The following is a 15,128-nucleotide window of genomic DNA, read 5'->3' on the forward strand; positions in this document are numbered from 1 at the left end:
TAATATGTACCTTTGCTTTTAATCTAAATCAGTACATCATGTATATTTGGTAAATGTGTAAAGAAAATAAATAAATTCAAAACAAAAACTAAAAAGATCCCCACAGCACTTTCTCGCCCTAGACTGCCACTGCGTCAGTTCACGACTTAGGGCCCCGATTGATTCCGAAACTAATCGGAATAGCCCCATAAATAAGCGCAGTAAACCATTACTGATAAATAATTATAGTAAAAAAATCTTTAAATTAACCCTTTACTACCGTTAAAAGAATACCATATTCAAATAACCAATTAAAAAGTCTTGATGCACATTAAATAACCTCGAAGAGTCCAGAACATCTAATTATAAATACAAAGTTACTACTGAGAACCGGTTTGAAAGCTCACCTTAAAGCAAGAAATTATGAGAACGGGACAGAGGAATACACGGAGTAGAGTAATCTCTTTTACACATTTGCAGCGACGCTTGAGAGGACGTGGTAGGCTGGTTCTTAGATAGCATCATGTCATTACTGTGTTTCTTTGAATGAGGACCTTACTTCAGAAGCACGTTTATAGTACCAGTTTATAAAGTACTGAGGCTTGAGAAGCTCTAGCATACAAACTGATAATCCTCATGATTTCGACTGGTCTAGATAGACAGCGATTCCTTAGCAATAGAGTTACGTTTTAGTGTTTTGCTACGGAACCGGAAGCAAGTAAAATTACTTAATGGTGCCGTCTAAACGGTTTCGTGTCACTGAAAGAATTTAGGAGGTTGTCATTTTTTATATAAAGATGTCTGCCTAAGTAGACTAGAGACAATAAGAGTATTAAAGATGAAATAAATTAGAAATGTTCAACTGCGAATAGGATTTGCGACATTGAAGGTTCCGCACAAATAGACTTAAGATATATAAATAGATTGGATAATAGTTGGTACCTTCAAATATATCTGTCACCAAATAAATGATGACCGTAACAACTGTTAACTGTGATCTTTATTTTTTGTGTGTTTTTCAGCGAAATTCAACAAGTCCAATAGCTGATTTGCAAGAACAGTAGCTAACTATGACGGTTCTTAGATAGTGACGAGCGGACGGAGTGACAACGAGGACTCAATAATAGGGTTCCCTTTTTACCCTAAATTTTAGCTTAATCAAAAACTTAAACACCCCACAACTTTTTCATGACTTGACATCCATGTACAACAAACTAAATTGAAATAACTCAATCCGTTCGGGGGCTATAATGCCACAGACAACCAGACACGACAAACTTAAAACTTTTTGCGTCGGGGATTAAAACTATCGGTCAGTATCAAAACTATCCGATAAGATGGATCAGTAAAATGGAAAGCATGTGTGAACCAGCGACAAGCTCGTAACTCAAGCATTGTACACACAACAAATTAAACATATTTGTGTTGATTCAAAATGGCTGCCAGTGCGAAAATTACAGTTAGTGAGCGGCTAAATAGAAATTAACGGGCCAAATACCAGGGTAACTAAATATGCTCGTTTACTCTACGATGTGATATATGCAATGCAATAGGTAGTGAGAGATTCGTTGATAACATTGTTATTCCGAAAACATATCGAGGACAGCGTCACACTGAAGGATCTTAACATATAAATGTGCTTTTCTTAGCCAACGTATTTTAAATTACAAGATCGAATTCAGGCATGTAGTATTCCTATTCATGCTTAAATAGTATAACAAGCGTATTTATTTATTTTATCGGAAATACAAAACCAAGAAAAAATGTAAAGTACAAGAATGAAAATCTGAAATTACAAAGTTGCTAATAAGTCTCTTGCGGTAGGTCGACATGAAGAAGAAAGGACGAAACATTCATAAGAAAAGGAAGAAGTTTAAGGGTAAGTGAAAGTCACGTGGGTATAAGCGATATAAAAGTTTATGTTTTCCAAAACTTGTTAATCCCACTTCGTTTTCTTTTTTGCATCATATTGTTTCACTGTTTAGTTTTTCAACCATTATTGTAAGAGAGCGCATCTTACCATCAAACGTAAAAGTTTAGCGAGTTTACAAGTACTCTTCATCTCAAATATAATTGAATACAATAAATTTCTTTAATACCTTGAGTAATATACAATTCCAAAATTGTTTGTTTGTACAATTCCAAAACCTTGATTTTAAAGGTTTTACCAAATTCTTTCATCATCCATTTTACCTAAAACTTTAAAAAATACTATATTTCAAACCAAAATATCGTGTTGCAAGTCTACGAGACGCATCGCCCGTTATTTCACACCACTTGAAGAAAAAATGCCGAGATGGAAATCTAAACACTCATTTAACATTTAACGAATTAATGTCTAACGAACACCGGCCAAGATCGTAGATATACCAGATATATAATTAGATAAAGTGAATTCCTAGCTTGAGAAGAAATGTTTCGAAAATAAAAGCTGAGTTTGTATGTGGCATAAGTTTTATTATTGAAACAACTTGCTGAATACTTTTTTGCTTGATACTTTTGTTGTTTATAATGTATGAATGAAAAATAGTGGTTTCTTAGGTTTACGCGAATGTTAGACATTGTAATGAAACTACATACAACCCATGGTCACGGGCAGACATGATACCTGCAAAGGTGTCGAAACGTCGGGAACTAAAATCTAAAATTAAACCGCGATAAAATCCGTAAAAGTACTTTCATTTTAATGAATAAAAAATGTTTTTTAAAACGACTTTTATCAAACAAAAACATTGTTATTTCGCTGGGAATCTATTTTTCTATATTTTATTAGTAAGGAACAATCAGTTGCGAGTCAAATAGGGTGAATACCCTATTTAAATATCGATTCAACCAGTTTTCCATTCTGTTACTTTTCTCAACATTCAGTAACACTTAACTAAAACGAATACAAACCAATTTTATCCAACTTATCCACTAGTTAAGTACTAAGTACTAATCAAGTTGATCTAAATCAACTTATCAAGACACGGAAGGATCTACAAACCTGTCTGTCGGTATGTGACGCTGACGAAGCCACATGAAGGTTTAATGACGATGCTTATCACGGAAGGCATATTTAAAACAATTCCAAGTTTCTTATGAACTTGTATAAGGACATCTGATGTTTTCTAGGATATAAAAGGGGTTAGATGTTTTGGTATTGATAGTCATTAGTTGTTATTTTTGTTACATGGAGGTGGTATGCGTTTTTTCTTTTTGGAAGTTAGATTGAATATGTTTCATAAAATATTTTAGTGTGAGATACTCCAGCTTATTTAATGGGGACTGCCCGATTAGAGCTTTACCCCGCGAGTCGAAAAATTCAATTCGCCACCGTCGCCGTTTGTACCTCACGATCAAGAACTCCGATTGGGCCCGAAGTTAGACGAGAAATCAAGATAAATACTCGTGTGTAAATTGTTGTTAAATAAATCATTATGAATCCGCATCACGAAAGTTAAATAAAAAACCGTTCTGTAACCCATGCTCCGGGTGGCAAGCGACATTTACTCAAAATATTAACTGTAATGGAAATTGATTACTGGTTTATTAGGAACCATTTAATCAGTGCTCATGGCAATTTTGAATCCGATAAAAGAAAAAGAAACTAAAAGTAGTTTTGTTAATACAAATCTCTTGCGCACTCTTTGTTTTCTGTCATCCCTTGAAACTATTTACCTTGCATCCTGTAAATCCCTCATCTTATTACGAAGTTATATTATTTCTACGACAAGCGTGACAAACTAATACAGTACAATCCTTGCCTCGTACAAATACAAAAGCGGCAAATTACCTTTGTGCCCAAAGTTTATTCATAAAGATAATATGGGAGGCACAGGAAGAGAGGTCGTTACTCATACAATAAGAGCCGGTATTGTGTGCCACGTCGGATGTAGATAAGTTTATAATATATCTCAATGTATGATAGGTTGTTGTATTATCTGGTTGGAAGGTTAAAATAGTAGGCTAAAATGTGGTAGGGAGTTTCCAGAAGCGTCTGCTAGTTTTTTGTTAAAAAAACGACGTCCGGAGCAAGAAATTGAATCTTTGTGTCGTGTTTCACAGACATTCAAGTCACATAAAGACATTCGTGGATGACACAACGCTTACTCTTCATCAGGGATTGAACCTGCGCCACGTCGCGCACCGTGGCTACACCAATCGGCTACCCATGTAGTCAATTCAATCCCCTCCCCCCGTTAACTTCTCACTACCATCCTTCTTTCTACTCTTTTTCGTCCGTCTAAATGATGGCGAATTATCGTACCTACTCTGGCGAGATGAATTAACTAAGAAATCGATTGTTAATTTTAAGAATTTTGGCAATCCGAATCGACAGTCTGAAAAATCAGAAGCTCAGCATTCGGAAGTAAAAAAAAAAGCTATACAGATTTTACATTACTATAAAACATAAATAAGAAAAATAGATCATACAAGGATACATATACAATCTCTCATTAGTTCTGCCTCGATAAAAATAAACTCGACAATCTCACACGTAGCTAAGAGACCGAGATATCTGCACGTCCTAAGAAACCTCCATACTCATATGTCCAGGCCACCTCATATTGCTAAGTCAAAAACACCTCTATCATTAAAGAATAAGGTTCATTTTTCCCATTTGTCTTCTCGCCGTGTGCAATAATTCCTTTACATTTTAACGTGTCCTATTTGAAAGGTATAAGGTTGGTTTTCATTTATTTATTCTCATCACATTTTAAAGGTCTTATGTACAGACAAACACAACACTAGATGCTGACAGCACCTCTATCCCAGACAGCATAAGACTCATTTTTGCAATACTCATTTTACACCATGACCTAACCACTCCATGCCACTTTCAATGCGTCCTATTCCAATGACGATAAGGCTTATTTTCGCCAACACTTTTATATCAATTCTGTTATTCCATAGGATATTCGAAGGTGTCCAAGGAATCCCACGGTTCACTCGTTATTATTAGAAATACCATAACTTGGATGACGGTTGGACGTGACAAGAATTACGTTCCTGTACTGTGTTGACTTTCTTATATTTTATGTAAAACGAGGGTAGTCTTAGAGGCTTATTTAAGGTTCTTTATGGGATTTGAAAGTTCTGAATGATGAATTTCGGTGTAGGCGTTTTATGTACTGTTTTGAAGTTAAGTATCCTACTCTTCGCTCCTACAGTCTTTTCATAAGTATCGCTAAGTATCTATAAGCCTGAGTGGAAAAGGCGTAGGAAGATAAAAATGATTTGAAAAGATACCACTTAGCACTTTTACCTTAGTTTTAAAGGATGTAACTTTTAATGTTGACGTTCAGATCTTTACCTATATCGTTCATAATCTAATCAATAATTAATTGGAATATCTGAGTCCAGTTAGTTAGCAGTAAGTTTCTGAACACTTCAGTTACAAAAATTAAGTTGTCAAAAAACAACATATTCTGGGATTTTTTTCAAGATGCATTTAATACAACCCTAAAACACTAATTGGACGATATAAATAGATCCCGTGTTATATTTCCATTTTTCAAAATAGGCCGAGTGCTAATTAAATCCGTTTTTTAATCTTCCGCATTGATTGCAAATTACCCATTTTTAATCAAACCCCTTGAAAATTAAGTTGAAAATACATGACCACCTTTCAAACGACTGATCATCAATTTCTATTAACCCTACTTAAGCGTTGAGCTGTGGATATAATCAGGGCGATTATCCATCGATCGCTTATCTCAAGGGGGCCTACCTCTACCCCTTAAATTTAACTCTTTCTGTTGCAAAAGAGAGACAGCGCTCTATATGGCGTAGAGTGGCTTCTCCCTTCCACAACTGCAACGATCTTCTAAAAGAGATGGTACACGATCTGGTCGGCTTCCGTACCAAACGAGCAATCTCATCGTTATTAGCGGAAGATATTAATTATAACTCATTAGTGAAGGGTGGACTTTTCATCATAGTAAGTGGACTAATCACTTTTCAGCAGGATAGGACGATATGATAGCTAAAAATGTAGTAGAGGGGATGGAGAGTATGACCTAGATTTTTGAGAAAATCGGGCGTTTAAATTTCCCCTTTTTTAATTGACGCACTCACTTTGAAATGGTTTTTATAGTTTCAAATTTTCTGCTCCTTTACCAAGACGTAAATACTCATAAATATCCTCCACAAGTCCACATTACTGAGGGTCGTGACTACCATCGGATCCCATTCCACATTCATTAAAAGTTCTAGAAAACATTAATAGGACAGAACCAGATGGACTAGCCCAAATCTGTGCAAACATAATTCAACTAAACTGTGAATCAAAATGGAGCCTATTGAGTGAGAGAATCAGATCAAAGTTATCCTTTATTGATTTATAATTTCCAAATAGGATCCTATCCCTTTTACATATATCAAAACTATTCCCAAAAAAAAATTATGATCTGATTAGTTCCAATAGTTCCAAGCACGTAAACAAAGTAACACACATCCACCAAGGACGGATCTCATTAATACCCCATCCACGGGAGATCCATCGCAAATTGGAACTTTAACTAACATCCTACCCTCATTTCTAAAAACCACAGATACCCAATACGCTAATAAACACACCGCGGTATGTTTACACGAACCTAATCAAACGCAAAGCTTCGCCAATTTACATTACTACCCTCAGTGAGCGTAAAATGTAAACTCGGAATTCAATCAACTTTCTGCAGGGCTGCCTACAATTTTTCTAGGTAATGATTGCTGTTGGACTACTGGCGTTTTATGATTGCTGGCTTATTGAGTACTGGGAAATCGTGTTTTGAATTTAGTTTGTAGTCTAGAAATAAAGAGAATTCAAACCTGAAAGGGGTACCTGTACATAACACGATGTAACATCAAAAGCAAATTTCTGGAAAATGGTCTGCTATTGATTCAACGTTGATTATTTAATTTATTTTCTGCATAATTTATTATGTATACTACGTCTTAAGTAACAAAAATACTAATAGATGCTATCTTAATATACATAAATCTCGTGTCACAATGTTTGTCCTCAATGGACTCCTAAACCACTTAACCGATTATAATAAAATTCGCACACCATGTGCAGTTCGATCTAACTAGAGAGATAGGATAGTTTAAATCTCAAGTTATAGTCGCAATTTCTTCTAACCACGCGGACGAAGTCGCGGGCAACAGCTAGTTACAAATATAATAGAGAAGTGCAATGCATTGCATACATTCAAATTTGCACTTGCATAGACAATTCAACAACACGAGATTAATTTTATTTACATCATGTAATAATTCCGAACATTTTTTTACAAAAACGACCACCCCTGGAAATTCAAAAAGTTCAAACGTCCAGAATCCGTATACCATTCATCCTCGATAACCGATTCCAATATGGCTACCGTGTTAAAACATTAAGCGCGGGAGAAACAAAAACATGGTAAGTGTGAGTCGGAATCGTTCACACAGAGTTCTGTACCGTCTATTGAAATAAGGTTTTTTTGCAACTTCCCCGATGAATTATTTATTTCATGCTGCTTTTAACAGAAATCTGCTTAATTTTCAAATGCTTCAAATGTTCTAATTCGGTTTATGGGAAAATCGGCTTGGAGACTGACAGCCAGTACAGTCCTAGGATTTTACAACTTGGCGGAGGAACCCTAAAAAATGGCCTCTTTTATCACCAATGGTATTGACGTGAATAATTTGTGGGAAATCAGAAACACGATTGCCGTAGGGAAATGTTTTAATTTGTTTTTTAAATAAACAGTTTTATTGCTTCGGATTTTCGTATTGAACTTCTGTAGTTTCATTAGCTCTGAAATGAAAGATTTGAAAATTAATATTTTCGATAAAAAAGCTCTGCATGTTATGGATTTGGAACTCGTATTTCGTATTTCGATATAGACATTCATATAAAAGCTTTAGTTAGGATATGAAATTACCCGCCTCTGCAACGCAATAAAAAAATTATATGTCATATGACACGGTAATGCAAAAATGGCGCCTGTCACTATTCAAATTAAAAGCTTAAGACTAAACTGACACTCTAATTTATTGCACTATAATCTTTTTCAAAAACAAAGATTGTCAACATCCATTAAACATATGACCTTAAAATAGTTGCTTAACTTTGAACTTGTTTTTAGTTTAATATTGTTATGGCGGCAACATAAATACATCATCTGTAAAAAAACATGTCTAGCTACCTCGCTTCTGAGATGCAGCCTCTTAGCCTAGCCTAATAGGGCTTTTTTACCCTTTGGTTACGAAACCCTTAAAAGATTGCAAAACATAACACATCCAAGTAAGAAACTAAATACTTCACTAAACCGAGCCCAAGTCACCTTTGTTGAAAGAAGAAGAGAATAATTTAAAACCTCTTAAACTAAACACAAGGTAACAAAACAAACAGACATTAAGTAAACATTATTTATGTTGATTTACCGCGCAAACGTGAGCGCGCGAAAACGATGCACCAAAGACGGCCATTGCCAAAGAAAAACGCGGGAATCGCCATGTTTGCTTGACGGGATGATTTTTTAGAATTATCGTATAGCTTAAAGATAAGATTAAGTATTTTAGCAATGTGTGTAAAAAATACTATTTAAGTTCGCAAAAATATTCAATTAAAAAACGAAAGCTTTTTAACTATCCCTCATGCAAATTTGACTGCACGAATAGCCGAGTGGTTGAGGTCACCACGCCAAAACCACTGTACGCGTCGTGTTGCGGGTTCGATCCCCGCTTAGGACAAGTATTCGTGTGATCCACAAATGTTTGTGAAACCCCCCGCGATACAAGGATTAAATTCGTTAGTGTGGGAGTCATTTTCTTAAAAAAAAGAACGTTAAACATTTTAACTCACAAATGCGATAAAACATGTAACTACACAATTCACCCTAAAACTACTCTATTAAACTTTTTACAAATGCAAGTATCAAGTAGGTTTAATCTTTTTCAAGCCAATACCTGTCAGCGGTTTAACGTCGGCCATATTGTTTTGCATACCCTCTGCTTTTCATCTGATCTATGGTTGTGTGAAGTTCAAACAAAGACCATACAAACGTAAATTTAAGTTAGCCTCAGAAAAAAACATAAAACGCACATGTTTCAATGTTTTGTTTAATTATCATATTAAATGGGATTTAAATTCTTTGTTTGGTTTACGAGCTTACTTCTCATGCATAAAATGTAAGTATAAAATTCCTAATATGTGTGAATGTGTCAAGTTTGTTTATTTGAATCTGCTTATCTAGTGCTCCGTACAAGTTCAATCTCAATTGTTATCATGGACTTAAGTTTTGGGCCTCTATAAAACTTATAGTAGAATAAAAAAATTTGGTCAAGTGCGAGTCAGGCTCGAGATACTAAGGGTTCTGTATAAATGGTCTAAAAAACTGAACCATTCAATTTATGACCGTACCAACCATTTTTTTTTTATATTCTTTTACAGCGGCTTCAGAAATATGCGATCTACGTAACTCATTTGCTCATCTCGATTCCTGAGGTACAGCCACATGACATATGAGACGACAGACGCTTCCGTTTTTTTACCTTTGGTTTTTACCCTCTGGGTGCAGAATAACAAAACTATTTCGATGGCAACAACTCATAAATTCTATACCACAAAACGAAATTAAAATCACAATTACAGACAACTCCATACAAACATAAATTCTCTTTCACGTGACAATTTACAAGTACCCGACAATAGTGTTCGATGGCATTAGACCTCTGTAGCTTTTAGCATAGACCTTTGTACATGCATTCATAACTTTCTCTGTGTTAAATAATATGAAAAGCTGCAATCATTGATGGTATACCTAAAGTGACCAAACGTGACGCTTTGGACGGCACTTTTTATAAGTACTTATTCCTATGTTCCCCGAAATGAACTCTGGCATGAAAAATTGTCCCGTTCTTTGTATGGGTTTGGAAAATTCAAATTTATAGAAATGATTTGCGCGTATAATTATACCATCCAGTTCGACTCGCGACCCTGCCGCGGTTGGGTCCGAAACTAGTCGGGCACTCCCGATAACTACGCGTGAGTAAACCGTTGCATCGTTTAGTAATAATTATACCATCAGCACATTCCTGTCACAAATTCTCACGTTTACACACTCGCATTATCAATTTAACAATACTTGGATCTAAACACAGTATAATACAATCGCAAACATTAGAAACTTGACATGTCAACGTAAAATAATTAAGAGTGGTTGGTCCGTTGTCCCACTAAATCTTAAGTAAATCTAACATTATTCATACGAGTCATGCGACAATCGCAATAACAATAATTTCACTTTACCTAACGTCACTTTACATTGGGTATTTAACTAAAATAAGTCTTTTAAAAGCGTCTTTAAAAATATGGAACACGCATTTTTTCTATTATTGCATGAAATAATGATATTTTGCAGTAAGTAAAAATCTCGTGTGAAGTCATTAAGCAGTCTACCGACAAGTGACGTCACAAGCTCCAGTTTTATTTTTCATAGACTTATGGGATAACAATACTTGACAATATTTTTCAGGTATCTGACGGACTAAATCTTTAGTCAAATATCCCTTTATTTACACCAACACAGAAACGAAAAAACAACATGGCGTAGAGCGATGTCTTTTTTCTACAATAACAACTACCTTACTTCAAAAGACCTCAAATCCTACCACCAAATCACAAAACAAAACTTGCATTATTAAAAAGAGATGGAAATACACAGCGTAGATCAAGCATCTCACTTTACAGAACAACAACTTTAAGAGATATTGTTATGACCATTTAACCAGTTACTGAATTAGAAATCTGTGAATTAAACAGCTGTTTAAATCAACAAGACAAAGGGTGTCTAGAATAGACAATAATGGTTATTACTTATTATAGATGTTTGATAAATGCTTTATTATAATCACGGAGCGTGTGAAATACGGTAGACTGGAAGCTCGAATCTATTTAAGGAGTAAATAACTATATTACGGACGTATACCAGTGGTTTTACTTCTTGAATATTCTCGAAGGTTTAAAATAAAAGTCATATATTATGTTAGTACATAAGACTTTATACACCGTGATTTTTTAGTCGTCTTACAAAAGCAGCCCAGTTCATGTTTCCAATGACTAGAACACGTTCATGATAAAAAAAATAGGTATTTATGAGATTTGAAAAAAAATTAAATGCAATTTTTATTCAATATTATGATGCAATTCGTAGTTTTTTAGAAACACAGCTCTGTTGCGAGTGCAGTCCGAGCCTTGTAACAATGGTGAGGGGTGCGGGCGGCGGCAATTTTATCATTTTTAAGAGTATATTTCAGATTTTTTCTTGTTTAATTTTCTTCGTACTTATTATGTTAGTTGATGATAAAAAAATAATAATCGCGCCTAGGGATATTTTACTTCGGATACATGAACTGAGCTGCTTTTGTAAGACGACTAAAAATTCACCGTGTGTATATATACTGGTTAAGCCTAATATTGACTTATGTTTTGTGAACTAACGGATAAAACATAATTCTAAAAACCACTCGAAAACATTAAAATTAGTTGAAAAAACTGATGGTGGAGAATGCCCAACATCCTTATGTGAAAGAAATCTGTTAAAAAAATTTGATTAGAGTTAAAGTTTGCAGTAATTTCAGTTCTTTACCTGTGGGCTAATGCATTTTTTGTTATTTTGTTTGTTTCAAACTGTTTAGAAGTCCATAAAAAATAGATTGTGTAGGTTAGACTTGCTGTAAAACCGCATAGCGCATATTTACTTGTAAAACAGTATTTCTGCGAATATAACCTAATAGCACTATAAGTGCAGGTTCGATTCAGCAAATTGAATTTTATTTCTGACTTCTATAGCGTATTCTAAACACTGATTTTGTTCTAGTTAAATTAGGACAGCCATGAGCACAAAAGGCGCATTCAAAACTTCAACTGTTATGGAGTCTTTAGCATTGTCAAGAAGAAAAAATATCTTTACATTTCGACTATCAAAAACCAAAGGATTTAAAAATATACGTATTTTTTAAAATCCTTTGCTTTATATAAACATTCCGGTAAAAAAATCAAGTTTTCATTGTAAAATTACGTAACAACATTTTATAGAAAAGATTGCTCTTCAATTTTTACACATTACCTACGACAGTCAAACTTCGATAAACCATTTCCTTCTAGAAGTTGGAATTTGGATACAAAATACCTTTTTAAATAAGATGATAACGCAACAACCCGCCTGGCAACTCGATCTACAACTAATCTATCGAGCAAATATCCTACATTCCAGTGCATTTAGCCTAAACTATTCATAGACATTACCTAGGTATTACTAGCTAGGTCTAGGTGCTATACCTAGAATTCCACGCGACCAGCTTTCTAAATAGTAGGGGAGTCTTGGCTATTGTCAACGGCTGGGTTTAAGCTTATACTCGTAACTAAGTTTACCTACATCAAAATTTTACATTAGGAACTAATTTGGTTATTTCGAGCTTATTTTCATACCCATTTTTAGAGACTGCTGACATTTTTATATACCGTCTAATTGTTAATCAAAACGGTGCAAGACGATTCCGTACATATTAAACATAAAAAAGCATGTCAGTTCTAAGGGAGCCCATTAAAATATTTCATATTTTTTGTTTAAACAGCAACTGAAATACTCGTATCTGCGTAAATTGCATTTGTTTTGCTACGAGTAGGTATAACAACAGTTCAAGAGATACAGCCTGGTGACCGACGGATGAACCGTCGGGCAGACCGCGTATTAATTTGCTACCAACGCAATCACCTTCTCCCTCCTTTCAATTTTCGGTAGCTTGTTCATTGATCATGTTTTAAGAAGTCAGGAAAGAAAATCTACCCTATAGATTAGATTAGATTAGAATATTCTTCATTGTACACCATGGAATTACAGCAGTGATTCTTAATACATACAATGTTACGGTACAATGGGGCACACAAAAACTTATAAGAATCGGAGAAGCTGTTTCAGAGGGGTTTAACCACAAACACCGCAACACGATAATTTTACATTATAAGAAGATGGAATATAATCAAGTTTCGTTTTTTATATAATATTAAATAAACCGGGATCAAATATCAAGATATGAGTATACGGGTACTTTTGGGTACGTACGGTACAACCAGCCTTCAAACCGGTTTCAATCATTTTTTATTTGAAGGCCCTTGCGGTCTTATACCAATGCCTTGTATTATTTGAATGGTATGTAATTTAATATAAAAACTTTTTGGTAAAAAGGGTCATGGGAGGACTATGCGTAATTTTTTTAAAAGGACGTTTAAGAAAACTATGACTGATGACTAAATGTCAAATCATCAATGCTACTTTTTAGCAAACTCCATTAGAGGAGATTTCGATTTGACCGTTCATACTTGTGAGATATATGGAGATATAATTAATATGATATGTGTCCGAGTGTACCGATTTGGACCCGTGATCATGCTTTTTTTTTGTGTAAAAATAACGATTCCCGCAGTAAGGAATGTAAGAGAATAAGATTATAAGAACCCTTGTAAGAGAAAACTTGAAGGCTGTTTTTTTATTAATAATCAATCAACTTTATATTTCATGGATTTTTATAATGAAACAAACTGTAAAACGAAACTAATAAGCGAACTTACGAGGCCACATATAAGTTTCGCAGTTATACATATACACGTTTATTTATAATTTAAACGATAAATATGCGAGATAAAGTACTTAGTATATTGTTAACTTTTTCATGTACGTTTAATTAAAACATTCCAACGATGTCAAATGTCATCAGAAAATAACTGTTATCGAAACAAATAATCATCTACGTGAGTAATTACGCGAAATTATTTCCTTTTTTATACCAGTGTACGTCAAAAGGAGGGTAATGTTTATAATTATAGGTAGATGGTACAAAGAGGTTGGTTGTAGAACGATAGTATGTCTATGGCATTTGGATAAATACTATGGTGTAGTGAATATGAATGAGTCGCAAATATTACAGAATGCTCTCAATAATGAAGGTGATCTTAATAATATTGCAATTTATATCGAACCTACACTACACGAAATCAAGTGAATCAACCACTGCACCACTACGATACTACTACAACATTTTACACACAATTAACAATGATTAATTAAAAGTTACGTTCAAAAACTATTCTCGTAGCCACAATGTACTAAAATCGACAAATAAATTTGTCTTTACTTCCAACTTTAAAACATAATGATCAAGTCTTGGAAAGTTTCCAAAAGCCATTCCAATAGGAATCGTTAAGTTTACGATGTTTACAAAAGGAATTAAAACTAATTAACCCCGAGATGTTAATAATGCGGTATTTATGTTCATTCCTTTTCGGGATGTTAAGTTGTGATCGTAGTCTTAAGTCTGAACTTAATAAAAAAAAGCTTAATGTGTTACTAAATGTGTTGTTCTGGAGTTCAGAAAATAAAAATAAATAAACGGTACGTAGCTCGACGCGGCTAATGAACAATACATATTATAATATACTATAAGACCCATAAGTTAAAGAGAAATCGACGTCTGAGTTTAAAACGACGCGACTCACAATTTTACATTCAAGTATTTTAATTCAATGCATCTAGATGCAATTTGCTGCATAATTACAGAGATCCTGTTATTAACCACAGTCCCAAGACCAACGATCGATAATAAATGGTAATATTTATAAGAAGCTTACCTTGAGCATATGTAAACAAATGGAAGCAGGCGAACAAGAATATCCAGTTCCCAACCCCGAAACGACACATCCCTGTCCGCCACATGTTGATAAACACAGTAACAACACTACACAATATGTTTTAATTCATACGTATCACATTTTCACATAAAATTCACGAATAATTCGAGTTATAGTTCACACAGCTTTATAGCGATGTTACGGACGGTCCGCCATTTTTGAGCGAGCGCCGCCGCGTTCGGAAACACAACTCAATAATGAAAGGGCATTGCCCGGGTGGGTGTGGTGTGAAGGGAGCAGCAGTTGCGTTTGCTTTTAGCGTGCAGTTTGCATTATTGAAGCGTGAAGATAGCAATGAAACTAGTGCTTGCAATTGCAACGTTGGAATCGTTATAAGCACGTTTTGTTTTTATTTTGAATTCAAAAGGCGAGTTTTTATAGATCGTATTAAAAACTTTAAATGAAGCGCTTACTTTGAAACATGTTTATTTTTTAATTTTTGAATAAT

At 34.6% G+C, this 15,128-nt stretch overlaps 1 protein-coding gene across 1 annotated transcript in view; it reads right to left on the reverse strand.

Moving 5' to 3' along the window:
- LOC113504177 (neogenin-like) overlaps positions 1–15,000 on the reverse strand; it is a 191,824-nt gene extending 176,824 nt beyond the window's left edge. The window contains exon 1 of the mRNA XM_026886345.1: positions 14,621–15,000. Within this exon, the coding sequence (XP_026742146.1) occupies positions 14,621–14,705 (85 nt within the window). The 5' untranslated portion in view covers positions 14,706–15,000. The remainder of the gene's footprint in view (positions 1–14,620) is intronic.
- Positions 15,001–15,128: the final 128 nt, after the last annotated feature.

The sequence above is a fragment of the Trichoplusia ni genome, chromosome 21, assembly GCF_003590095.1.
Source record: "Trichoplusia ni isolate ovarian cell line Hi5 chromosome 21, tn1, whole genome shotgun sequence".
In the NCBI taxonomy this organism is placed as follows: domain Eukaryota; kingdom Metazoa; phylum Arthropoda; class Insecta; order Lepidoptera; family Noctuidae; genus Trichoplusia; species Trichoplusia ni.